Source organism: Nasonia vitripennis, chromosome 1 (assembly GCF_009193385.2).
Source record: "Nasonia vitripennis strain AsymCx chromosome 1, Nvit_psr_1.1, whole genome shotgun sequence".
Lineage (NCBI taxonomy): Eukaryota > Metazoa > Arthropoda > Insecta > Hymenoptera > Pteromalidae > Nasonia > Nasonia vitripennis.
This window is the reverse complement of record NC_045757.1, coordinates 3,066,618-3,094,135: the sequence shown is the minus strand read 5'-3', so window position 1 is coordinate 3,094,135 and position 27,518 is coordinate 3,066,618. Positions and strand designations below refer to the sequence as shown.

At 44.1% G+C, this 27,518-nt stretch overlaps 3 protein-coding genes across 12 annotated transcripts; 1 reads left to right on the top strand and 2 right to left on the bottom strand.

Moving 5' to 3' along the window:
- Positions 1-186: 186 nt before the first annotated feature.
- LOC100123717 (synaptotagmin 12) lies at positions 187-9,425 on the bottom strand. 4 transcript variants are annotated; one of them, XM_031922133.2, is made up of 8 exons: positions 9,218-9,425; positions 7,517-7,748; positions 7,274-7,376; positions 7,052-7,185; positions 5,941-6,780; positions 4,574-5,861; positions 4,377-4,496; positions 187-2,872 (listed from the first exon to the last, which is right to left on the bottom strand). In XM_031922133.2, exons 2-8 carry the CDS (start codon positions 7,594-7,596, stop codon positions 2,843-2,845), a joined length of 2,595 nt encoding a protein of 864 aa, XP_031777993.1. In that variant the 5' UTR covers positions 7,597-7,748; positions 9,218-9,425; the 3' UTR covers positions 187-2,842. The 4 variants fall into 4 exon arrangements, with proteins under 4 accessions (XP_031777993.1, XP_008202965.1, XP_031777992.1 ...); XM_008204743.4 differs by having other exon boundaries at positions 227-4,290; positions 9,218-9,424; XM_031922132.2 differs by lacking the exon at positions 7,517-7,748 and having other exon boundaries at positions 227-4,290; positions 9,218-9,423.
- LOC100123714 (synaptotagmin 13) lies at positions 7,892-19,157 on the top strand. Of its 7 annotated transcripts, none has more exons than XM_032596415.1 (8): positions 7,892-8,294; positions 11,883-12,298; positions 12,403-12,598; positions 14,914-14,977; positions 15,059-15,308; positions 15,647-16,018; positions 16,098-16,770; positions 16,862-19,157. In XM_032596415.1, exons 2-8 carry the CDS (start codon positions 12,219-12,221, stop codon positions 17,048-17,050), a joined length of 1,824 nt encoding a protein of 607 aa, XP_032452306.1. In that variant the 5' UTR covers positions 7,892-8,294; positions 11,883-12,218; the 3' UTR covers positions 17,051-19,157. The 7 variants fall into 7 exon arrangements, with proteins under 7 accessions (XP_032452306.1, XP_031777996.1, XP_031777994.1 ...); XM_031922136.1 differs by lacking the exon at positions 7,892-8,294 and adding an exon at positions 10,930-11,058; XM_031922134.1 differs by lacking the exon at positions 7,892-8,294 and adding an exon at positions 10,930-11,058 and having other exon boundaries at positions 15,056-15,308.
- A 288-nt stretch (positions 19,158-19,445) lies between these two features.
- Positions 19,446-26,946, bottom strand: LOC100680428. Its single transcript, XM_008204738.3, has 5 exons — positions 26,015-26,946; positions 24,937-25,307; positions 22,987-24,524; positions 22,229-22,491; positions 19,446-22,044 (listed from the first exon to the last, which is right to left on the bottom strand). The coding sequence occupies exons 2-3, from the start codon at positions 25,284-25,286 to the stop codon at positions 24,062-24,064; spliced, it is 813 nt and encodes a 270-aa protein (XP_008202960.1). The 5' UTR covers positions 25,287-25,307; positions 26,015-26,946; the 3' UTR covers positions 19,446-22,044; positions 22,229-22,491; positions 22,987-24,061.
- Between the last annotated feature and the right edge of the window lie 572 nt (positions 26,947-27,518).

Here is a 27,518-nt window from a genome sequence, read left to right as displayed (position 1 = left end):
TTGCTTGTACCGAACATTCGCCTGAACGGTCGTTTCCTCATCGCTGAATATGTGTTTCTTTTTTTCTTTTTTTATTACTACACACGCCGAGGCTCGCGATATAGATGACGATAAATTTTTACATACTTATATGCGTGCGTACATTGTTCATTTATTTTATTTGTTATTTTATATAATTTCTTTAAATTTAGATTAACTGTTTATATGCGTACATGCTTGCGATGTGTTGCATCTTTAATGTTAGCACGTAGGAAGAGCACGGTATGAATGGTTGGTTTATTTTTTTTTTTTGTTTCTTACGTCTTATGAAAAAATGTTCTTATATGTATATAATTATATTTATATATCTTCTTGTTCATAGTATATATATTTATAATTATGTGTATGTCGGGGTTAAAATCTTAAATATACACAGGATAATGTACTGTGCCCTTATAGTATCACAGACAGGCGTAACAAAAATATCAAATAATTTCAAATTTGTTTTCCCTCGCGTACAATGTCGCGCCATTATAGTTTCACAAATGTAATCGTACTTACAAATATATATATATATATATATATATATGTGTGTATATGTATGTATGTATAACGAGAGAAAACGCTCGCTTTTGCGCTTCATTTCGCGCATTCGGGACAAATCCAATGTATTTATCGTATATTTGTATATTCGAATTATATACGTAACAAAGTATAGATACGACGAAATCGAAGAAACTAGAAGTCCTACGAGATGCTGCACTTAGTCTATGCAGTTTTTTCCATACATGCACAAAGTACACTTGTTGCGTAGTAGTGTTTCATTTATTCATTATATAATTATCGATAAGTTTTCTTTTTATTCTTTAAATAATAATATCTTCTCTTGTGCTAGCTCAATGAATTTATACGTGCTTTGAGTAGATTAAATGGCTAAACAACTGAAATTATGCTCGGCACTATTATTGTCGTGTTCTCGCTTTTTCTTCCCTCTCGCTCTCGGCTTGCTAATACATAACAGCGTGTGGCATCATCACATATTTGTTATTTTTTTTTTATTACACGTTCTCGCGATCGATCTGCATTTTTATGAGTGTCTACTATGTGCGAGACAGCTGTTCGCTGCTCGACAAACACTATATAACGTATTTGCGTGCGCGCGCGCGTGTGTGTGTGTGTGTGTATTTATAACAAAGCGAAGCTTCAACTGAGTATCGGAAGGAGAATTTGTTGCATTTCGATATAACAAGCGTTGATTATCTTTTTAGTTAACAGTTTATATTATATTTCTAACAATATACTTATACTTTACGCGCTAGCTGATATCTGCGTCGATGAGATTTGAATTTGATTTGGAAAACGAGATGAGGAAAGTTAGTTTGCCTTTAATCTTTTGTCGATACACACGTTACTGATATATTTATATCTCTAAAGAATGTTCAGAGTCGCGCTTTTTGATAAAAATACGCAGGTACCTGTAGTTCATACCATTTTTTTTTTTCTATCCTTGAATATATATCGCGATATATTTATCTCTTATCGCTTAAATCTTAAGTTTTGGAAAAATCTTCCTCTTATCATAATATACAATGTATATGCAACTAGGCAAGGGAGAACAAGATATGATTATGCCTTATAGATTAAAAAACGTTCACCTTTACTCTCGCGGTGTCTCCTTATACGGTAACAACGTTTAACTATATGTATAATTTCTTTTTTAATCTATATCAGAAATTTCGCTGACATATTGTCATTTCAAAGATTTTAAACAACTTTGCAGCTCGAGTCATATTATATACTTTTGTATTTTTCTTTCAAGACCTGCGCGAATAGGCTTTTTGCGTTTCCAATCCGGTTACCTCGGTTTGACGCTAGTATTATCGGACGAGCTTTCAAATAAATCACCGGTTTTTACTGCGGCGGTTCATTATTTTTAAAATAACAATATCTCATTGCACAGGGTATGTGTGTATGTATCTCCCATTTATGTAATATCGTGTTCATGTGTGCGCGAATGAACATGTGTGTGTCTATAGTTGAGCCAATTCGGGTATCGTAAAATTTTTTTCATTTATATAGTTTAGTAGTGCGAAAGGTATAAAAGTTATATAGTTTAAGTTTTTTTTTTTTTTTCAAGGCCATACGAAGGGAACAGGAACAGGATTCGTAATAAGCATTCCTCGATCACTCTTAGACGATCTATATAGAGTATGTGTGTGTATCATGTATATATGTGTGTATATTTACGTGTACGTCGTCGGTGACATACAACTAAAATAAGCGCCTGACTAATAAAAAAACACGAACGATGAGAAAAACGCAGTAGTGGTTATATTCGCGTGTATATATTTAGAGACGAAGAGTTTATAGTAGAGTAAAAAAGTATATATTTACTAGAAAAGAAAAATCACTTATGTCAAAATTGTGTGTATGTTTCGATTTAAAAATAACGTTATCCATCATCATGAGTATGTATAGAAAAGCTATAAATGGTAGACTAACGTGGTACACACATTTCGAACACTTTAGGTCGTCTGGAATGAGCAGCAATTTTTCATCGGAACCTGGAATTATTACACCTGGACGTCAGGTCCAAATGTGTGTCATTACAATCGCATCGCTCTTTTATACACAGTCGATCGAAAGTGTCCAAAACCGAAGAAACACTCGCTCAGTACGTATCGTAGATGTGGATGATTTCAATCTCTGAACAAAGCAAACGAGAGTAACGTGTCCGAATTGTAGTCATCGTCATTATTTTCTCTATACATTATAGGTTCGTCTTTAAAACGCCTCACAATCCCGCCCGAAAGGCTAATACGTATCTATTACTTTTTTTTATTTATTTTTAATATACCTGCATTTAACAAGAATCCGCTACTTTGTCAACGATCTGGTACTTAAAATACAATCGAAAATATGAATCTGTTTCAATATAACAAGTTTATTTCGCCCTCAAAAGAAAGCATATGCGTTATCGGTCATTATTATTATTTTTTTTTAATATTTTCTTATATTTTGTTTCATATATATCATTTTATATATATAAAATCAAGCTTCAAAGGCTTCCTGAACTTGCTTTTAGGCAGTTTGGACAACATCGTGGAATTTGAGCTTCGACGATGCATCGTGTGTGTGTGTGTGTGTGTGCCTGTGTGTATCATGCATGAATTGCATTTTTTAAAATACGTGTACCTGATATATATATATATACACACACACATTTACAACTTATTTACACCGAATGCGACAATCTCGTCTCCGCGCTGCAACAATTTGTTATAACGATTATATAGTCCTCAATCTATCTCTCATTTAGCACGTGTGATATATCTGCGGAATCAGCGTTTTATATATAGCATGCGTGTGTTTGTGGCACTTAAGAAAAAGTAGCGTACAATAAACTTCTGTCAGTGTGTACAATGTGTATGTGTGTTTCTACATACGCGTTTGTATGATATTGTCCGATTCTTCGCAACGGAGTATCAAAATTGCGATTACTTCGATATAATATAGCCTCATTATTTTTTGTCTAAAATTTTGTTGAATACGACCTCACCGGAGAAAAATAAACGTGTGTGTATAATAAATACCTGAATGTTGCGGTGCAGTAAATTCATCGTATATTCCATATACGCGTAAAAAATGGACAAAGTTCGAGAAATTCATATCGAAATCTATATTCTATATAAAACGGGGGTTCGCCAAAAGTATGATACTCGAGAAATCGTTCCGACATCCGCACAGCTCAACGAGTACAACGCTATAACGCCACTGTACATTACCTCAAAGAGTATAATAGTCCAGACCCCCCCGAAAAGCGCGCAACAACGAGAACAATGTGGACAAAAAAAAAAAGCGTAATTAGATCGAATCGAGGTATAGGGGTCATACAATGTACTTGTGTGTCTCGAGGGAATTAACAATTAAAAAGTCTCGTCTCGCCGAAAGAACGCGTCTATCTCTCTCCTCTCGAATGTATAATTCATTTTTTTTTTTTTTTTTTCATGTATAATATATTAGATGATCAACGAGTCTCGTCGCGTGTATAATATATATTTATATAACGAACGATATACAGTAGAGTTTCTTTTATCTTTACTTGGGGATGTGTGCGCGAGTGATCTTTGTCTTTTACTTCCTCAGCGGATGCCACATGGCGACGGGTCGTCGAAGCGCCGCCAACATCTGTCGCCAGTGGGTCAGAGAACGACCCGACGTCGACGCGCCCACTATCACGTGACCGACCGAGTAGGCCTTAGTGCTCAGGTCGACGCTCACCTCCGCCACCGTCATCCTCAGCTGGATGTTCTGCGAAAGGGTGAACGATGTTATTAGGTTCAACGAAAACCTAGCGGCGCTTTCGCGAACCAAAACCTGAAATAGGTCGTGCTTACCGGTAGAGCGTGAGGCGGCACGCTGAAGATTATCGCCTCGTTAAAGATGGGGCTCTTCTCGCCTCGCTTGATCGACGTGCGCTTTTTATGCATCTTCTTGCCCTGCTGCAACAGGTAGACCTGCGAAAGGCAATAGCGTGGTTAAATCCGAGTGAATAGAGCTAATATACCTGACGGATAACTGGTAAAGTTCAAACCTTGACGAAAAAGTCGCCGGGCACCTCGGTAGTGCCCCTCAGGTTCCTGGCTTTTACAACGACGAGGGTGAGCCTTTCGGCGGTGGGCAGGTAGCTCAGAGAAAACATGAGTTCGCCGAGGAGCGGATGTGGCAGCGTGGGTCCCAACAACGGTAGCCAGGTCGTGGCAGGTGGCCTCGGAGCAGGGCCCAACCTGAGACTTGCCTCGCCGAGCAGAGTGGACTCGCCGTTGGGACAACCACCGTTCGGCAGCTCGTACGAGAAGACCTCCACTAGCAGAGTTCTACCGACCGGGCCGCCGTCCAGAGGGAAATAGAACTTCTCCTGGTAGCTCGGACAGTTGGTACCCTTGTACAACCTTGTCTGGACGTGGCTCTGCCTATCGGGCAGCAAGCAGACCCTGGCGTAGGTATGCTGCGCTGGCCTACCGTCTGCAGCCACCAAGTCGCGCGCCTCGAGCACGCTGACTATCAGATCGGACTCGCCCATGTGTAGGCTGGGCCAGCGATCGTGTTCGAGACCAACGCAGACCAAGCCGACCACGGGGGCCTCTTGTTCCTCCTGGCCAGCCTCCAGGTCGTTTAGCACGACCGAGGTATCCGAGCAGACGCTCTCGCAGCTGATGGCGCGCTGTAGATTGGCCAGTTCCTCCAGGGAGCCACGTCTGGATGCGCTGGCACTCGTGCACGCCTGCTGCTGCTCGAGGCACTGTTCGTCAAAGAGCTGAGACAGCCGACGCTTCATCTGGGCTTCCTCGAGTGCGCTGAGCAGCTCCTGGCTGTTGCGCCGACGGGCCGACTCGGTCTCCTCCATCTCGAGAAGCTCCTGGAAACCGTTCTGCAGACGCTCCTGAACGCTGTGTCGCCTGTGCAGCTCCAGGCTGTTGAATATGTCCTCCGAGGTGCGGGTGAAGCTCGGATCTAAGGACATGAATGAATAGGCCGCCGCCGTGGCTCCCTGTTGCTGCTGCTGTTGCTGCTGCTGTTGCTGCTGCTGCTGCTGCTGCTGTTGCTGCTGCTGTTGCTGCTGCTGCTGTTGATCGGTCTCCTTGAGAAGAAGAGGCGAGGCCGGTGGATCTTGAAGACTGTTGTAGACCTCCTGGGCCGTGCGATGCGCCTCCTGGTTCAGCTCCGGGTTGAACAGGTCGAAGCTCCGTCGAGGAAGCTCGCAACTTTGGCTGAAGGGCGAGAGCAGACGGTTGTCGTCGCTGCGGTCCGGCAGATTCGTCGTTGACTGCGACGTGGTGAACGCCAGGTTCTGCACGTGCTGGGCCGACGAGAGTATCGAGCTGCGCATTATGAATTCAGTCAACGTATTTGTTGTCTTTGATTACACGACATAATTATGTGCGACGTAAAAGTACTCACTTGTAAAACTCGCTGGCGTCGATGTAGCTCTGCGAGGTAACCGCTCTGAGCGCCTTGAAAATCTTCTCCCCGGTAGTGGGTTCCGGGCTGTCCGACTGCTGTTGTTGCTGCTTGACCACGGGATCGGGATCGGGTGGTGCGGGTGGTGGTGGAGCCGGCGGACTCGCCGCAAGATCCTCGTCCTCGCTGGGATAAAGCGGCGGAGCGTCAGGTAGACTCTGAATATACCTAGTTATCCGCTCGAGATCCTGGAGGTTCCTCTGACTGGGCACCCGGTGCAGGAAGCTCTCCTGCTTGCCAGATATGCCGAAGAGATCAGCAGGTCGGGCTTGGTGGCTCTCGTGGACGATGTCGTAGCTGCCATAAGGTGGGCTGCCGAGCTTGCAGTCGGCCTCAGGATCGAAGAGAGCTGGACCCTGGACGCTATACCTGCAAACCTTTGGCTCGAAGATGTTGCCGCTGCGCCTGTAGTCAGCCAGGTTGACGGGCGGTGGCGGTAGCGGCGGCGGCGTCGGTGAGTCGTTTAGATGGTCCGTGTGGAAGAGGAAGACTCGCTGTTGCTGCTGCTGATGCTGCTGGGCCAACTTGTCCAGAGCCGGAAGTGGCGGTGGCGGAGGTGTCAGGGGACTGGGTTCGCACTCGCGCAATCGTAGGTAGTCGACGCTGGTCGGCGGTCGCAGGGGCGACGGTCTAGGTCGAGCCGTTGCTCTAGGTTGCGGAGCTGGACGTAGTGGCTGGGGCGGGATGTTGTTGGCCGGCTGAACCTGCGGCTGCTGCTGCTGCTGCTGCTGCTGTTGCTGGGGGATCGGCGGGTGCAGGTCTCGGTCCACCGCTTCGAACCTGACGGGCATCGTCGAAAGAAAGACACTGATATAGGCGGGCGATTATGGCTTCTTATTAGCGCGTAAACGTCTTACGAAGCACGCGAGGCATAATCGGTCGTACACCTCGATTTATTGATTGAAATATAATGCGCCGGCTTGTTAATCGAGTTGAAATTTATTAGGAAACTTTATTGATTGAAAATTACTTCGGTTAAGTTATTCGGATAACGGAATGCAAAATACCCACAGTATCTTATACGCTACTGAAATTTAATCGGGTGACTGACCTGGTGAATGCACCCTGAGCGTCCAATCGAAGATCGCTCTCACTGTGGAGAATGTACTGGGAGGAATTCGTGCTGGACTGTCGATAGAGACCGGGCACCTGTGCGGGTGGATGTTGAGCTTTGACCAAACCGACCTGTCAACAGAGACGGTAAAAGAGCGTAGCATTCGAACGTCCGACCGAAGTCTGATCTGTACTACTTGGTTTTAGGATAGTCGCTCACTTTTTCCTCGCGCGGAGCCCAGAGCCAGGAGAGTTTGCGACGCCACTCCTCGCAGATGATCCAGACGTCCCGGGCGCCGCATTGCCAGCTCATCGCGTACCTACTGCTCGACGTTATTCGAGAAGTTATTATTAATAATTCTACTCGCTATATAGCTACTGGGCGTACAAACTACATCGTAAACAGCAAGAACAACGAACAAAAACTCGTTCACGGCCAGACCACAGCGAACGAAAATCGTACCTTTTGCAAACGACGACGGTGGCACCGGCCGCGAGCAGCAGCACCAGGAAGATGCCGAGTCCTCCGATCGCCCAGCTCATGATGATGCGGATCGTGTCTTTATTCCTCTCTCTCTCTCTCTCTCACTCACGGATCTCTCCAGTAGCTACACAGCTCTGGCATTTGCAGTCTCCCCTCCTCAATTCCACGGCAGATATCCTCCGGTGATTATTCGGCAGCTAGTCTTTTTTTTCTGCGCTCGTACATGCACAGAGACACAGAGAGGGAGAGACAAAAGGCGATCAGTCTTTTTCTACCTCGGAGCATAAGAGAGAGAGAGAGAGAGAGAGGCTACTGAACCCCGATGCGTCGTACAATGACTCTCCGCAGTCGCATACACTACGTATACACACACGAGAGAGAGAGAGAGAGAGAGAAAGCGATAAGCGGCTATACGAGATATCCGGTGGTAAACAGTGGAGCGAGAGAGAGAGAGGGACGGATTATACTCGGGGGTGGTATAGAGTCGCGTGCCTCTGGAAGCTTGCCAGCTGGTGCAGTAGCGCATTGCGCGTTTGAATACTCTCTCGCTCTCTCTCTCTCTCTCTCTCTTCCGCAAAGTTGAGAATTACGCCCTCTCGACTGGCACCGCACACAGCCTCTCCATCTCCCTCTGTTGTTATGATCAATCTCCGCGCCTTTACGACGAATCTTCGGAGATAGACGTACACACACACGCGCGCGCGCGCGCGCAGGCGTCTACGTGTGTGTCATCCTTCCAAGCAAACATCAAGCCGGGGTAAGTAGGCCCTTATATTCCTCCGAAGACTATAATCAGCGGTGAAACTGGGACGAATCAGCGCGGGAGCAGTCAAAGGAGTAGCAACAACTAGCTCAGCCCTATCTCTCTCTCTCTCTCTCTCTCTCTCTCTCTCTCTCTCTCTCTCTCTCTCTCTCTCTCTCTCTCGCAGCCTCCCACCCTGTGAGTGATGCATGTATCGACGAGCTGAGAGAATGAGAGAGACGCACACGCTGCTCTCGATCCAATTACGCGGCCGCATTAGATATTCATCGGGACGACCTGTAGCCCTGTGTCGCTTTCTCTCTCTCTCTCTCTCTCTCTCTCGTACTACGTAAAAAAACTTTCGTCTAAGCGTATTACAGCGTGTATTTAGCAAGAATAATCGCGGACACACAGGCGAGGATAATAATAATAATAATAGCGAGAGAGCTTCGGAGCTTGCACGCTCGAGAGATAGAGGGACTGAAAAGAGCATTAGAATTTCGAGGAATCATCGGCGCGTGTAGCCATGCAGTGGCGGCAGTGGCGGTGGCAGTGGGTGTACATAGCGCGCTGGCGCGATCAATAATGCAAGTGCGATGCACGAAATATACGTGTGCGATCGTGCCAAAGAAGCGAGAGAGAGAGAGAGGGATATAGAGATTAGAGCTTGCACGAGGCGCAAGCACACGCTGTCTTTTTTTCGCTCTCGAGAGCTTGCGCGGGAGTAGCAGGCGCGCATATATATCGATCTAATGCAAGCTCGATTAAGTGAGCGCGCGCGAGAGAGAGAGAGAGCGAGCTTGCAGTAAGAGTCCCGGCCAGCACGTGCGCGCACACACACACACACACGCGCGGACACTCGCGCGCGAATAGAGAGAGAGAGAGAGAGAGAGAGAGAGAGAGTCGAAGACACCCACACACAGATCAGACTCACGTACCTGCTGCTCGTTTGGCGCTCGAGCTCCTGGGATAGTCCGCAAGCTCGCTCGAGTTGACTGGCTCTAACGAAGTCGAGCTTCGGGGATGATCGATGGCCCGGGTCCTCCGCTCTCGCGCTCCATGCTGGATAAGAGACAGACGCGTGCAGCCGTCCTGCAGCCGCGGACACGCTGAGCCAGCCTGCCAGGGGCTGCTAATAGCTTCAGCGCCTGATATACTCGCCAGCTACCCCAGCGCCATCTCTACCTCGAGCACACGCGCGCGCGCGCGCGCGACTGCGTAGCTTGCGCCGGGCGTGATGACGCGAGCTTTCTTATGTCTCAGAGAGAGAGAGAGAGAGAGAGCGCTGATCCCTTATTGTTGTTGTTTATCCTATAATCAGCGCGATTATTACCGAGCGGCGCTGCTTTTTCTTTACCCGAGCGCGTCCGTGAATTCGCGGTGAGAGCTTGCGAAAGCTCGCTCTAATATGACCCACTTGTTGTCCACGCGAAATCGGAGGGGCTTTGACTCGCGCTCGCGCATTTTTCAGCGAAGGCGTATACGGCTATTTCGCCGGCCTTAAGGACGGGAGGAATTCGTAAACAGCTTGCGTGCGGGTATGCGCGTTGGCTCGAAATTGCATTAGCCCGGGGAAATGGCTCTGAGAGAGAGAGAGAGAGAGAGAGAGTAGCGTGTAGCGAGAGCTTTTCTCGAGTCAAAGCTCTGGCTCCCTTCAATTATTGAAAACGAGGGACCGCGCCGACTAATTACCGAGCTTTCGCAGGAGTCACGTCCGGATCGAGATGAGTGCGGATTTCGGTATACGTACTCCGAGATCGATTTCTCCTTTTATCTATATCGGTAAAGCTGCGATTATTAGTTCGGTAACTCGATCGCAAGCTCTCTTTCCTCTCGATATTCTCGAGGAGCTTCCATCCTCGGGCTCGCTTTAAAATTCCTCTCTCGCAAGCTCCCGAACGGCGAATCGAATTAGAAACGAGCGATAACGTGACCGATCGTACTACCTATGCGTACGCTTCGGCGCACTATAGAGAGAGTCGTTAAAATGAAATTAATCCCGCGTATTCCGCGCGCGCAACTCGGTCAAAGGCGCGCGTCTCGCTTATTACGGAACAGTCGCGCATCAGCTGACCCGCGTCGTCGATCGATTACTAATAATAAAGAAAACGAGCCGAGTACGCGTTCATACATCTCGCAAGAAGCATCGCTCACCGAAATAGTGCGCTTGCGAACAGGGCTATATACATACACACAGGTGATGCCCGCGAGAATAGCTCGGCGCAGCTCTAAAGATTTTTCGTCCCTCATATATATATATATATATATATATATATATATATATATATATATATATATATATATATATATATATATATATATATATATATATATATATATATATATATATATATATATATATATATATATATATATATATATCGGTCTTCCCTCAGCGGAGGAGAAAAATAATACCGTGTATATACACCCTCGCGGAATGAGAAGCGAGCGAGAGTTATCGTAAAGCTCGAGCTTGCAGGTGGGGAGTGTATTAAGCACGTCGCGTCTCTGTCGCTCTGCGTAGGCGGGACAAATCTACGGAATAGCAGCAGCAGCAGCAGCAGCAGAAGCAGCTCACCCCCCTACTATCTCACTCAGCCGAGCGTCGTCGTGTATATACACGTCGGGATTCGCGGCAGCGCCGAAGATATAGGTGCTAGACGCGCGAGGACGAAGCAACGGCAGTCGCACTCGAACCGCCGCCGGTGGAGCAGTATACGTATAGTTTGTGCTCGTGTGTCCAGCTCCTATCTCGAGCGTGTTATCAGCGTATAGGAAAGTACGATATAAAATTTTTTTTTCTCCCGTATATACATACCACTTAACACACACACACACACAGACACATGTAGACTAACGCAGCAGCAACACACGCACACGGCAACATTATCGAGATATCAGTCGAGAAAGCGTAGGAGTTTACGCGCGGAGGGTAGGGGGGTGTGTAGAGCCGGAATTCATAAGATCGATCGCGAACACCGCCTTATCAGCCGGTCACCTGGATTAGCGCGGCGACGAACCAGCTGTCGAAGCTTCCAGGGAAACGCCGCCGCCGCCGACGCTGGCGGATTAATTAAGCTATAACGCGATCGCGATGGCTGAAAGACCGGAGGTGTATGCAAACATATGGTAAGGATGTAAGCTACGCGTGGGAATCGTATGTTCGTTGTTTTTCTTGGTTTTTTTTTTCTTTTCCGACGCGTTTGCGGTGAATCGCGAGGGTTGGGTTTTTACGTTGACTTTGATAAGATTAAATGAACTCGTACGAGCGAAATTATGCGCAAACTCTGGTATGGGAATATTGACAGGATCAACGCTTGCAATGTTGATGTTTACCGTATATCAAAGTTCGGCATTAGTTAACGCGCGAACACGTAACCGTTTACAATATATCAGCGATGCATATATATATAACCCAACAAAGAGCACTTCCACTGCATACAAACAAAAAAGTTTCCAACTTTCCTCCACTGTATACAACACGCACATACGGCATTCATTAGCGCAACCCTTCAATGCGATCGGGAAACTAATAAACGCGAGCGATCGAAGCGCGAGAGAAAGAAAACACAACAAGATCAAACCGATTTCATTTAATTACAGGAAACAATGAGCAGGCATTGAATAGCTGTTTGCCCGCACAGCGTGTGTGTGTGTGTGTGTGCGCGCGCGATCGAGCAACAAGTCTACTATACTACACTACGAGGGGGTATACACACGTAGCAGTAAATACAATTAATAGTCGATCAAGCCTCCGCGGCGCGTTGCCCGTCTCGCCGCGCGCTCATCATGACGAATAACAAGCTCCGTCTCGCCCCGAGAAAAAAGAAGGTCACATCTCACTAGAGACGCCGCCGCCGACAACTACATTACACCAACACACAGATCCGATATCGAGGGAGAGAAGGAAAATAAAGAGGAGGAGGAAAAAACAGCGCGATGGTCTCATCGGCAGTATTGGGGGCAGCCGCCGGCACAGGCCTGGCTCTCGTCATCGCCGTCACCATCGTCGTCTACAGGTCAGAGCATTTAGCCGCCCCCTTATCTCACGCGACGATTCAATCGCCATAAAAAGCTCTAGATGATATCAGCCAGCCATGTGGCACCGTTTCACATGTCGCAGGTACTACTCGACCGGCAGGAAGGTGAAGAGCTGGAGCTCGCTGGACCGCTGGCCCGAGCCTCCCAAGTGTCCCAGTCTGAACCAGAGCAAGGTCGTGCGCCAGCAGCTTCCCAGCCATCATCAGGATAACAACGATCCCGAGGCCTGCCGCGTGCTCAACCAGAGCAAGACCTGCTACTACTCTGTCCAGAAGACGGTTAGTACGAGCTCCCTACTGTACATAACTCTCGAGTCGCATATACCGTCGGTCGGTAAGGCAGAGCGGGAGCGCCCCCTACGCGAGCTCACCCCCAAGCGCGTCTGACCCGACGCGCGACTCGGGCTACTTGCGAGTAGCGTAATCGATCATCTCCGAGCGCTTTTAATCGAGAAAAAAGGTAACAGGGGAATTAAAGCCCCCGCTTGCGTAACTCACCGCCGCTGCCTGCAGATAATTGCCGTTGCGCAACGGGAAAAATCCGTAGAGCTTATGCAGTGCACTCTCGAAAAATCAATCTTGTGCAGCCTGCACGTTGTTTACGTAAACAGAGGGATGTAGTTACGATATCGCGAACGCGCGAGCAGGCGGTGTACTTGTTGCAGGCGCGCGTGTGTCCCAATTAAAACGTATAGTCGAGCCCGCGTGCGTGCGTGCGACATATTAAGCTCTCTCCCTCTCTATTATGCGTTTCAAGGTCGAGAGCGAGCGAGCGAGCTGCGCGTGGAATTTCAGCGGCTCTCTCTCTCTGATGGAACGCTCTAGGTACCATCTCATCTGCGGAACACAAACTCTGTGAGACTTTTTAAAACACTATTGACGCTCTCTCACTCTCCACATACAGCTCACATTCCTTTGCACGTTCCATCTCACACACATCTATACAGCAATTACTAAAATGTAAATATCGTACAATATAACGTACAGAAAAATAAAATGAATAAATCTAAAATCTAAATCTCGCTGTATACACCTCATACGCACACGTATACGCGCGGAGAGGGCTGGCGTAAAGTCGGATCGATAGAGCAGAGCTACTCGCCCTCCCCGCCACCCACGAATCAATCTACCGCCGCCGACCGAGCTTCCTCTCGAGGAAATTTCCTGAGCGTTAAAGGCCTCTCCCTCGCGGCTGCTACACGTGCACCTCTCTCTCTCTCTCTCTCTCTCTCTATATATATATATATAAAATTCAACCGGCGCATCGGCTGCAAGTGCCCATCAACCTCGCCGTGAGCTCGCGGGTGCACGTAGCAGCTGCACCTATAGGTGTAGAGAGCCTGCGTAATGCAGAGAGGGAGCCTAAAATTTAGTATGATAGAGTAGGGGGAGAGAGTAGTAAGTAACCTGTTGCGGCGCGCGCCCTCCCTCGTGAGCTTTTTCGCTGCCTCGGGGGGGCGCGCGCGCGCGCGCGCTGTCAGTCGAGAGCAGGCGGCGACCAGCAGTAGTGTAGTATACAGAACGGAGCTGCCGCTCGCTCGGCTATATATGGTATACGCGGATCGAGTGCTCGTACGCTATAGCGTTGTAAAGTATATAGCGTTCCGCGGTCGGGCGGATCTCGAGACTCGCGGGTGAGAGAGTATAGGCTCCAGGCCTGTCTCTCTCGCAGCTCCAGCCGTGGTCTTGGAGGCGCTCAAGTGCGTCAAGGTGCCGGACAAGCTGTCCGAGGTGCTGGGCGATGTCCTCGAGCTAGCATGCGGCCAGTCGCAGTCGCAGCATCAGCAACAGGATGCCGCGACTGCCTCGGCCGTTACTACCTCGAGCAGCAGCAGCACAACCGCCAGTTCGGCCTGCAGCAGGATAAGCGCTATCACGGGCGTGGCGATCATTCGGGGCAGGTGGACGCAGCGACAGGCCCGCGTCGCATCCTCGGCATCCTCCTCGACCACGCAGGACAGCCAGGATAGCTCCGAGGTATACGTTTCGCCCTCCCCCCCCCCCGCCCCTGCGCGCGACCGAGCGAACTCAGCCCCTCCCATCTCTCCCCCCCGTGTCGTGATGTACGCACTTGGCGTATTTCGGCGACGATGCACCAGTTGCGCGCGCGCGACCTCGTTCGCTCGAAATTCTCTGTACCTCGAGCAGGCCCTCTCGCGCCCCTCCTTGGGATTAATAATTCAAGCGATCCTTATCTCGAAGCGCTATAGGCGCTGTTGTATACGCGCGTTTATTTTTACGCGCGGCCGGCTGCGTCCACCTTTTGTAGGTCAATTTCATTTCTTCGGGCTAACGATTTTCGGACGCGCGAGGCGACTGTAAACCGTCGTCTCTGTATAATGCTCGAGTCGAGCGGCGGGCGGAAAGTTTGAGGAACTGGCTGGCGCGAAGAATAATCGATGCGTGCGTCTCTCTTTCTCTCTCTCTCTCTCTCTCTCTCTCACTCGCACGTAAACACACGGGAGGGAGAGATAGGATGACGATAGCGAGGGCGGGGATGAACGAACTTCGGAAGAATCCAAGAGAGAGCCAAACTGCGAGAGCGCACTTGTTGCTTTGACTCGAATGAAAAAACGCGAATCTAACTGTTGCAGGAGTTGAGCGTCGCCAAGGAACAGCATGCTGTGCAGTCGTCCTCGGCAGCGAGTGAATCATCAGGCAAGAGATTCCTCCTCCCTTTTATACCAATAATTGTCCCGTACTAGACAAAATTAAACCTTTCCATCGGGGCAAAAGCAGGCCAGAGTCGAAGCAGTCACATGGGCCTGGTCATGGGAAGGACGTTGACGAGCCTCTCGAGGCGGCCGTCGAGCGGCTCGCAGGAGCAGCTGCCGGCCACGCCACCCTCGGGAGAGCAGCAGCATCATCATCACACCTCGGCCTCGGCTACTCCGAGTCCGCAAATTCGAGCCTACGGACCCGACGGCCGACACCACAACCACGAGCTACTTCACGCCGCATCCTCCTACCCGCCTAGCAGAGGCTCCAGGTCTGCGCTGTTTATTTTGACGAGCTACAACGCGACCCACTTCTCGAGTTTCAATTTCGATAATGGAGAACTGGGTCGATTTGACATAGCAGCAGCGGTTCGATTATTCATTCCCGGTAAACAAGCATCGTCGCGCGTTTACGGAGAACCGTTTAAAACGCCCTCGTGAATTAGTGAGGAGCGTTATTGTATATGCTTGATAATGGCTATAGCTCTTCAAAGTCGCATCGATTGTTAAAGTTGGCGGTCTAAAGTTTTCACTTCGCGCCCAAGTTTCGAAACACTCGGCAAAGCAATACTCACGGGACTCTTATCGCGTTGCTTCGGACTGTCGGCAGGTCTCCGTCGCCAGTGCGAGCAGCCTCCCTGGACGCCCGCTGCCCCAGTCCTATGCCAGGCGGTCCAGCAGCTGGGACGGCCGCCTACTCGCTTACCTCCTTGACGAGCTCCCAGCCCGGCCTACATCAGCCGCCGCAGCTTCAGCACCAGCCGTTGAGCTGCGCCAGCTCGTCGTCCGGTAACTCGACGCCCAGCAAGTCCGGCCAGCGCTGTCTCTCGCCCCTCCTCATACCCCCGCCTCGTGCCTCCTTCTGCGCTGGCCAGATCGGCGACGGGAACTCCGCACCCCCGGCCTCGCCCATCGGCACCATCAGGCCCGACTTGTACACGAGACGCGACGGGCCGCTTTTCCTCAGCAACAGCACCAGGAGGTACTTTGGAATTTGCCGCTCAAATTTTTTGAAAAATCCCTTACATGTGAACGAGGTTGAACAATTTCGCGATACGCAGATCGGGCAAGTCGCTGGGCCGGCTGCACCTGCGGCTGAGCTACGACTTCGACAAGTCGGACCTGAACGTGCACCTGATCGAGGCGAACGAGCTCGCGGGCAGCGACGCCGGCGGCTTCAACGACCCCTACGTCAAGCTGAGCCTGAGCCCCGAGGTGGACGCGCGCAAGCGCCAGACGCCGATCCACCGCAACGAGCCCAACCCCGTCTTCGACCAGCAATTCAAGTTCCCGGTGAGCCACGAGGAGCTCCAGGACAGGACCCTGCTGCTGCAGGTCCTCGACTACGACCGCTTCTCGCGCAACGACGTAGTCGGCTCGCTGCGCATCGACCTCGAGGACCTCGAGCTCGGCTCGGCCAGCGAGGACATCGAGGTCTGGGGCGAGATCAGCCGCGAGCGCAAGCCACCCGAGGAGACCCAGGAGGTGCTCATCTCGCTCTCGTACCTGCCCTCGGCCGAGCGACTGACCCTCGTGGTCCTGCAGGCGCGCAACCTCTTCCCGGCCCCAGGCAAGGACAGCCTCGACCCCTTCGTCAAGGTCGGCCTGCTCTGCGGCGAGAAGCGCGTCAAGAAGAAGAAGACTGCCGTGCGCAAGGCCACCCGCTGCCCCGTCTGGGAGGAAGCCATGTCCTTCAACGTGCCAGCCTCCTCGCTCGGCTCCACCGCCATTGAGGTTAGGTTTCGCCCTCCCGCGCGCGCGCGCCCCCTAGCGGCGTTTCCGGCAAACGCCAAACTCACCGATATCCTCTTCTTTCTTTTTGCAGATCTGCGTGCTGGACTCGTCGAGCGAGTTGATCGGAAACAACGCGATCGTCGGCTCGTGCATCGTCGGCCCTGGCATCGGCACAGCGACGAACCTCGAGAGTGGCGCCGCCAACTCGAGCAAGGAGCACTGGCAGAACATGACCCAGTCGCCGAGGAAGGCCGTCGCCATGTGGCACACGCTGCACTAACTCGACCTGCACTTGACCTGCTCTGCTGCACAAAATTTCTCTACACCATTGTCTCTACATATTACGCACTCACGCGTATTATAAAATATGTATTATCCTTCGTTTCCGTCCGGACAGAATTCTGAACAAAACACCTCTCGGATTATATTGACACGCAACTACAACTCTATATGCATTTATAACTGCAGCTCTCTGCACCGCGCGCAATCGTCGCACACAAACACACACTTCGCAGCAGCGTCTTCGATGTCATTGTATAACGAGTAAGAGTCTGATTAATCATGTTTTTATTATAACGCAACTGAGCTTTTCTTTCGGCCTCGTGACCACCATATCGTATTTTCACTTCGACTGCGTATACAGGAGTTGTCGCGCGACGATTTTTGCAAGTTTATATAGTTTGTAGAGAAAACGCAAGACTTTTTCCAGACTCTTCGTCCACCAGTGCACGCATTTTCGCTCCTCGTTAGACGGGCGGCGAAAATTAAAACAACAAAATTATAAATAACAATAATAATAATCAAGAATGATCATGTCTAGCAGATTTACCTTTGAGAAGATCTGAAGGTCGATTCGAATTCACGTTTCGCGCTGCTCTTTTGTTGCGCGAAATCTGGATTTGAATTGACTCTCGAACCCACTTGACTCTGTAATTCCCGGTCCGAGCAAGTGATCAAGGAATCGTAAGCGTCGAGCACTTGCGGCCTATACTGTATACACTTAAATATATCTTGTATAATGAGATAATTCGTCTATATTTTCCAAGTATTAATATACACTCACAATCATGTCTATCTTCAATGGCAAGGATCAATGTTATGTAATTGGAATGGCGTCGTTTCTCCATTTGTCAAAAGAAAATTGAAAAATAAATTATATATATATAGATACATATGAAAACAAAAAATCAATGAAATCTTCAACCTTTTTTGTATATGCGTGATCTCAACGTTGATAAAGACATATACCGAACAAAAAGAATCATGTTTATCGCCTGTTAATCAAAGTTATATCAAATCACTTTTTCATATAACAGTAATATTAATAATAAATCATAGTAATAATAACAACAATAATAATAGTAATAACCATAATGAAAGGCACTATAATATATAATGATAACAAAAGTTCCGCGATCGTGGGCGCGAGAACGTCGTCCAAAATGTACGCTTAATATATAAATATATATATAAATATATATTATATATATATATGAAGAAACCTTTTAACTTACAGTATTTCTATATTGTTCTCTATTTTAAATGAAATATTTATTCGTAATGATTATATATTATACATAACTAAAGAAAAGATATTTCTCTATATTTAAAAAAAAAAAGAAAGAATATGTGTATATATATATACCTTTGTCAGAGAGATATATACAACATATAAAGCGCGCAAAAATTATACAATAACATTGAAAAAGGAAAAATGCAATGTACGAGAGACATTTCATCGTCGAAATTGTAGCCTTTGTTGAGACAGACTTGCAAGTGCGCTCGCCAGATTTTTCAAGACCGTCATGTTCGTTGCACGTGACTCCGTAGATCATATACGATTCTAAAAACTAAAATTAAACAAAATTCGACATGCTTTCAAAGGTACTTTCATATTTTTTCAATTGCTAAATACCGGCTAGCGCTTTGATTGCTTGAAATGTCTCTCGAATTTCGTGACGCATACACATTATCTGGATAATGTCGTGAAAACAATCGAGTCTTGCAATCGATTGCAAGATTGCCTTGCTTTACACATTTAAATCTTTAAAAGCTGAGAGTATAAGATTTAAAATACAAATAAATATGGTGCAATATTCAAAAAGATATAAAATAAAAAAAGAATGAAATATATATATATATGACGAGATCAGGTGTTGAAAATAAAATGAAAATGTACGTGGTAAATGTTTAAGGAAAAATGTTCTAACACATATAAATGATGAATAAAAAATACCAAAATATTTGATTGGCGTTGAATGGTTATAGGAAAAACGTACATTAGCGTGATTTATATGTATGTGATGTGCATTAAATATTTTTCTTGTCATGTACGATGTACCTTTTGTGATTGAACCAAAATAAAGAGAATCGTACAATTTCCATTATTTGTTCAATTGTGTCTCTTATTTTTACCTATCCCATAGTACCAATCTTGAACTTTCATTACTAAAACTTACTATTATTTGTGCAAATAAACAAACAGTTTGGATGCATATATTTTTTTTATATGCGCATATGCTCTTCCTTTCGTCTGGTGAAAAGTACTTAAGCAAATAATATTAAAAAATTATTAAAATTTAATTTGTTCCTAATATTTATTTTTCACTATTAATATTAATCAATATGATATGAAACTAAAAAGAAGGATACATAAAAATTAAAAAATCATTATATATAGATACGTGTCATTTATTCGTTTTTTTCAAGTAAGGTTCACATAATTACCAATTTCTCATAATGAATTGCAAATTACCAAATATAATTCTATTACTACATTGTTTGGGTAAACGCATTTACATAAATTATCTAATAATAATAATAACTGTGTATTCTTAAGTATAAGATACAATTGATAAGAGTAATATTTTTGCCCCTCTTCAAATCAGATAGAAGGTTTATCGTTACATTTTCATTATTTTTTTAGCTTAAAATAAAATAGGTATTAATTCGCTAACTGTTGTAATAATGTAGACCTTTTTGTTTACTGCATAGATATTTGTTCTTAAATGACGAATTTTGGTCATTAGAAAATCAAATCGTAGGTCGTAGAGTTACAATTCCTACCAGATTTTCTCGCGGCACTGTATAGTGTCAGGCAGACAGACTCGAATAAATAACAAAATAATCGAGTTAAGTAGTGTAAAACTACCATAAAAACGCTACAAAATTGGTAAATGAAGTCGAAAGAAAAGTCCAACTTCTCATAACATCCAATAATTGATGTTTGATAATTAATAAGCATTAAATTAGAATTTTTTAAACATTTTATGAAAATGGGCTACCTGAGATTTCCATCTTTTTACAAGACAATTAAAATTTAAACAATATCAGCTTAACGCATGCTTATTTTTAAATGACGAGTTAAGTGTTTAAAAATCAAAACTTATCCAGTCCAAATTGATAAATGATGACGAGATAAGAGAACATTTATCGTCTTTAAACATTTTTAATAATTGGGCTAACCTGAGATTTCCATCTTTTTACAAGATAATTAAATGGTTTTTAACTTTTGGTTCATAGAACCAGATTTAAACTTTTCTTAAACTTTTCTTAAACTTTTTTTGAAAGTGGGCTAACCTGAGATTTCCATCTTTTTACAAGACAATTAAAATTTAAACAATATCAACTTAACACATGTTTATTTTTAAATGACGTGTTAAGTGTTTAAAAATCAAAACTTATCCAGTCCAAATTGATAAATGATGACGAGATAAGAGAAAATTTATCACCTTTAAACGTTTTTAATAATTGGGCTAACCTGAGATTTTCATCTTTTTACAAGATAATTAAATGGTTTTTAACTTTTGGTTCATAGAACCAGATTTAAACTTTTCTTAAACTTTTCTTAAACTTTTTTTGAAAGTGGGCTAACCTGAGATTTCCATCTTTTTACAAGACAATTAAAATTTAAACAACAACAGCTTAACACATGTTTATTTTTAAATGACGAGTTAAGTGTTTAAAAATCAAAACTTATCCAGTCCAAATTGATAAATGATGCCGATATAAGAGAAAATTTATCGCCTTTAAACTTTTTTAATAATTGGGCTAACCTGAGATTTTCATCTTTTTACAAGATAATTAAATGGTTTTTAACTTTTGGTTCATAGAACCAGATTTAAACTTTTCTTAAACTTTTCTTAAACTTTTTTTGAAAGTGGGCTAACCTGAGATTTCCATCTTTTTACAAGACAATTAAAATTTAAACAACATCAACTTAACACATGTTTATTTTTAAATGACGAGTTAAGTGTTTAAAAATCAAAACTTATCCAGTCCAAATTGATAAATGATGCCGAGATAAGAGAAAATTTATCGCCTTTAAACTTTTTTAATAATTGGGCTAACCTGAGATTTTCATCTTTTTACAAGATAATTAAATGGTTTTTAACTTTTGGTTCATAGAACCAGATTTAAACTTTTCTTAAACTTTTTTTTAAAAATGGGCTAACCTGAGATTTCCATCTTTTTACAAGACAATTAAAATTTAAACAACAACAGCTTAACACATGTTTATTTTTAAATGACGATTAGCTGATTTGTAACATCATGTTAATCAATATTTACGTTTAAAGTTTAGTTTACGAAGATTGTGAACGCATTAGAACGTTCGAGAATGAAATAGAAAAGTTAAATTTGAATAGATACACTTAGAGTGACCTGCAATTTCGATTCTTATAACAAGTTAGAATAAAACATTCAAGCAGCTTAACGAAGTAAAACGTGTTTAAAGGTTAACAATTAACTTAATATTCAATTTACAAAAAAATATCACAGCCGTACTAATTTTTGAAAGAGCTAAATCAAAGAAATTTAAATTTAAATTTGAATAGAAAGAAATTTTCTCTTAAGTGAGAAATTAGAAGGAATGTACGAATAAATTAAGTAAGAAACATAGCGATATGAACTCGTACTGAGCAAGTTCTGAATGGCTTGTTTACTTCTCAGAGTGCACGTTATGTATTAATGCATCGTTTACGGACCACATCTAGTCAGCAGGATAATAAAGGGCGTTATAAGATGATGTCAGTTGAGAAACCTAGGTCCCTACGCTGCGAATATGAAATACAAACTTACAACTCCTAGGAGGCTCGCATTGAAAGGTGGATATTCAATAGAAAATGTGCTGCATGAACTTTCCAATCCATTAGGTTGGAAAGAAAATTCGGTGCTCAACACAGTAGAAAAAAGATGAAGGTCATGATTTCACCATGATTCTGTTATGCAGTGAAGTTTGTTGATATGCAGTTTCTTCTCTCCGTGTATAAAGTTCTGAAAAACAAATCATTTAATATAACTACTGCAAATACGACGGTCACAAAAATATTATGGTCGTAAAAAAAATATATATTCTAGTAATCACTAGCAAAGCAATCGCATGATTTAAAAAACAAAACAGATATGCGCACACGAATTAAAAATATGCACACAATAAATAAGTGAGAAATCAACTTACACGTATAACTGCTCATTGCAATTCGTATAGTCGATTTCCAGGCTAGACGATTGACGCCAGTCTTGTGTGAAGTGTGGATGATAAAATCGACTTTCTCAGCTTAGAACTAGATGTATACTCATCGGAATGCAGTTGCAGTGGCTTTAAATCTTGCGAGACTGCCCTTCCTCGTGCGTTCCACCATTTTATTTGAATCACAACACCGCAGCATGTCGACGATGTGTAGATGTCAGCTTCCTCGGAGACGACGCCACACGCCTTGACTGCAAAAGTAAATTCGTTTGTTTAATATAAGTGCGCAATCGCGTGAAATAATTCAACAACTTAAACTGAAAACTTCAACAACTAAATCTGAAATAACTAATGACTTCACACAACGCTACAAGTTATCCTAACCTCTCTCTAACAAATAACGAACGCTTTATCCGAAATCGATCGCATTTTTCCAGACACGAAATGCACAATTGAACCCAAGAGTTAAAATCGATATTCAATTAAATGAAATTAAGAAATCAAACACTTGGAATAGAGAAATCTCAAAATCAGTATACTCACATGGCGAAATATAACTGATAACTTCACCGAACGCTACGAGTTAACCTAACCTCTCTAACAAATAACTAACGCTTTATCCGAAATCGATCGCATTTTTCTAGACACGAAATGCACAATTGAACCCAGAGTTAAAATTGATATTCAATTGAATAAAATTAAGAAGTCAAAAACTTGAAATATAGAAATGTCAATTCAGTACTCACATGGCGAGGCAGGCGATCCGAGAGCTAGCGTCGTGCACACCGCACAATGAAGCTGCCGCGCAACAGCGCGCAAGAGAATGCGCGCCAAAGACCCGACTCGACAGCTCGTCCGACTGGAGGGAGGGGAAGCCGATTGGGAGAAGAGAGAGAGAGACTTAGCTCTATGCGCGTCTCTCCCCTCTCGGTACCTGGCTATAGAGCTTGGTTCCCATGAGGGGAGCGTACTTTTGACCAGGGGTTGTAACGGAAATTTCCCTTACTTCTGAATATTCCAGGATTTGAGCACTGAAAACAATGGCGCCGTGACCTCGGAGAAAAAATTTTCCTACCTGGCCTTACAAGCACGAAAATTTCCGAGATTCTAAAAGTTTCACGAAATATTTTGTGCATAGAAATTAATGACTTTTTAGGTTTTCGGATTGGATAGGCGATGGCGCATTTAACAGAAAATTTTATGCGCTGAGCTGATTTATTTATTACATCTATAAGAACATTTTTAACATTCAATAACATTTGGACATTCGTGCATTCAAGCATTTCACATACATTACTTGGTCGTAATATAACAGTCTTTTCTTATGGGAACTATACGTACATACAAGTATTACAAAGTGATTGTACAAATGTGTACAAAAGCATGCACAACAAAAAGCTATCAAATTAAGAAAAATCTTAGTAAGCAATAAGTACTGCTTTCGAATGATACATTAACAAACTGATTTTTTTAATTGCACTTGTGCAACCTAGTTCTCAATATAAAAATAAAAATAATCGTTATCGAAGAATACAAAAACAGAAGTTACGTAATCTTATCCTAAAAAATAGGAACAAAGTTCTACGAGCACTAACTTACATAAGTGTTTAGACCTCGTACACATCATGGCAAAGTCATTTTAAGGTGTAGCTAGTAATTCAAATAAGAGTTATATATAATTCCCTTGTTTGCAATTTTTAAAATATGATATTACTAAACATAATCGTAGCCAAGATGTGATCCTCGATAAGTAAATTTTTTTCTATAAGTATACATAACTACAACGAAAAATGGAAAATAATGAGTAGAAAATCTCTATTTCTATTGGGTATTAGCATTTTTATCAACAAGCTTTCCAATCTGCTTCCACAAAGTGTTGCAGGTATTTATGATTGCTCTTTGGTTTGTTTCTGGAGGTTCTTTGACTCCAGCAGTGTTTGGCCTATTTTCATTGGTCAGATAGGCAAACATATTAAGCATATTTTTATAGATTTCTTTATCTCGTTTAAGTTTTCTCTCAAAAACAAAATACTCGCGATCTACTTGGTCCTTGAAGTTGATCATTTTACGAAAGGTATTAAAGACCATTTGACTAAAACAATTGTCGCTGCGAAATTCGATTACATTACAACCAGCTCGGATGTCGGGTACAATCCAAACTGATAGACCTAGATGCTGGAACACTTCATTGCGATGTAGGAGCTTCTCACCGACTAAACGTTCAATCTCTGATGCATGGCATATGAGCTCGTCAAGGCTGGCCTTGCTAAACTCCACAAAGTTTCTGAAAAAGTTGTTGATAGATTAGAAATGTCATTCACATCCTTTTCAATTGCTGTCTGAAAGACCAGAATTAATAATCTTCATCGACACAATCACTATAAGGATTATGAAGTTATGATTGTTCATGAAAACCTGTGTATTTCTAATTTTTTTGTCAACAGGTACGTGTGATTTTCTAATGCAAAATTTTTCATGAATTACTGTAACTTGATAAAATCTGCAGTAAAAATAAAGATTATATCGATGCTGGGCTTTCAAAGACATGCGTTGCCTCGTGTATTACATTTTTTTAAGATTTGAAGTGAAGATTGAAAAAAATATCCATTTTTATTCATTGAAAAAGTAAGGCTCGTTCATCCCCTTATAAATGATCTCTAGCTTTCATTTTAACTCATAGTCAAATTATTTTTTACCTCATACCCCTGCCGTTCTTGTAGTCCATATTCAAAATCCGAATCCTAAATTCATTGGGTTCCGGATACAAGTGAACTTTCTCACCACAAGCAAGATATCTGCCCATGGTTGTAGAGGTAATCTGAAATTCCTTGGTATTAACGAGTTTCTCGTTATCTGGCAGCTGCGCCGACACGAGAGCTGTCTCATTTCCGTTATTGAATTGACTCATGGGTGCCTGAGAGGAGAATGTGACGCTCCTATTATTATTTTCAGCACCAGTAGATGACCTGTTCTTTTTTTGCGTATTCTGGCATTGCGAGGCCGCACCGCATTGCATCGCGTCGAAGCTTCTCTTATTTGGCGCCATTGTGTTTCGATTGGAGTTGCCCTGAGAAAAGAATTTTGTTTTAATTACTCGTGGACGCGAATGACGTGATACGGGCACTTTATGGGAGAGAATTTCGCGGGAAAAGCGCGTAGTATTACGCTGCGTACACAGGATTTTATGACGGAGTAGGAGAGAGAAATCTGATGCCGACTGAATCGCTCGGCTAAGGCGCTAACATGTGCCGGATGTTTGTTTTAGAGATATATCGGCGTTTTAAGTGCGTGGTGAAACGGTTGGAATGCTCGGAATAATGCAACGGTTTGTCCAGTGATTTTTCGAAAAGAAACTATTGAATTAAATCTTTACACAATAGCTCTCAGAGATCGAGTCAAATCGAACTGAAATAGCGACTCAATTTTTTGTGTAAATCAATTATTGAACGCGATTGATGTGCGAAATTCACAGACACACTGCATACACTGTAAGTATTTTGTTCGTGTAATGACCGCGCGTTTACCGCGATAACCTAAAAAACCAATCCTTCTCATCCCTGAAAATTTGATCGCAAAAAATACGACGAGTCGCTGAAAAGGATAAATATAACCGTTCGCAACGAAAGTAGTGTGCGTATAATACAATTAATCGAACGCGAAGCATTCGAGGAATGCAAGAGACCTTTGGCACTTCTTCGTTTACAAAATAGAGTCGAACGCGCACCTGCACACTACCTATATCGTAAGCTTAGAAAATTCAGTCATAATACTTACGCAACGAGTCGCAACAATCTGCACAATCCGCAAAATATCAGCTTGACGATAAGCACTTCCGTAGAAATCGCGAACGTTCCTCGAACACGAACTACACTTGCTTTTTCCCAGCGGCAACTCACTCGACGATCCTCCGAACAGCGATAGCAGACTGACGACGTTGCCACTTCGAAATCTGGCGACGACAGCTTCTTTCCCGACGCAATAGCGATGCGCGTCGTTCCGGGCAAAGAAAGCCGATCGAGAGATTTTCCAGCCTAAAAAAAAAGGGTTCGGTGCCTGTGTCTACGCTCTACACCGTTGCGCCGGGCGCCGGTAGTAAAAATCGGCGCGCCGGCAACTCGGTGGATGGCGCACACGTCTGCGCGGTCGGGGAACTTCAGAGGGGGCGTGGCACTCGCTGGTTACTTTGTTTGGTTTACGATCAGTGGCGAGACGGCTGGAGTATTGTTCGAGGGATTTGGACAATTACTGCAGATTTTCGGCTTACTTAGAATTGCCATTCCGGAGTGTAGTAATTAAGTCGGACTTTCGGTTATTTGGAAAAGTAGGAATAACAAATGTTTGGCCACGGCGTAATCGTATGTTCAACGTAAATATAAAACACTGCAAAAATCTAAGAATCGTTGCATATCTTGAACGACTACTGGACTGACTTTAAAATTGATAAAGGCAAAAATGCAAGAACTGAATAATGATTAAGACGAGGAAGGGTCTTGATTTAAGATTTTCGAGATATGAATGGTAATTAAGGCATGATCAATCTAAAATTGTTATAATTTTTGTATTACTTTTATAATTATAATAGGAGAGATGCGTCCAGTATGAAACTACTTAGCGAATTCGACTATAACTCTTGATTAGCACGAATAATTATTATTACTATCATTATTTTTAATTATAAAAATTTTAAAATAATGATTGATTTTTTTTTTTTTTTTTTTTTTGTTTATCCGTAGAGTTGGAGAAATGCTTGATGCACCATGTCAGGAGTCGTGCGAGACTCCCCGTGTGTGGGACTCTCCTGACGCGGGACTATCGCGCCAGGCATACCCACTAAAACTCCACCTCTCATAGAGCCGCAAAAATCCACCCGGTATCCGCTTCTTTGCAGTTCTGCTTGCTGATAATTATTATTATTACTATTATTAATTATAAAATAAAATCATGCATCTTAAATGAAGTTTACTTGCTTATAAAAATATTACCTTATTAAATGTGAAATGCTCTGAAAAAGAAATAAATATTATTACTCCGCATAAGAAACGTGACGTCTCTTCCGCGGTTGGAACAAACCGATCAGTTTTTCCTCGATCGTGGACTCCTTGGTCTTCTCCAGCCGCTTCCTCCTGGCGATCGTCTGCCTTGAGAATACTTTGTAGAGTCTTTCGATCCTATCAATGAATTCTCCCTTCCACCTCTTCATCTCATTAATATCCAAAGATATTTTTTCTCCGTTCCTGTCCTCGAAATGTACCAGGAAACCGCCGCCTCTGCTATCCTC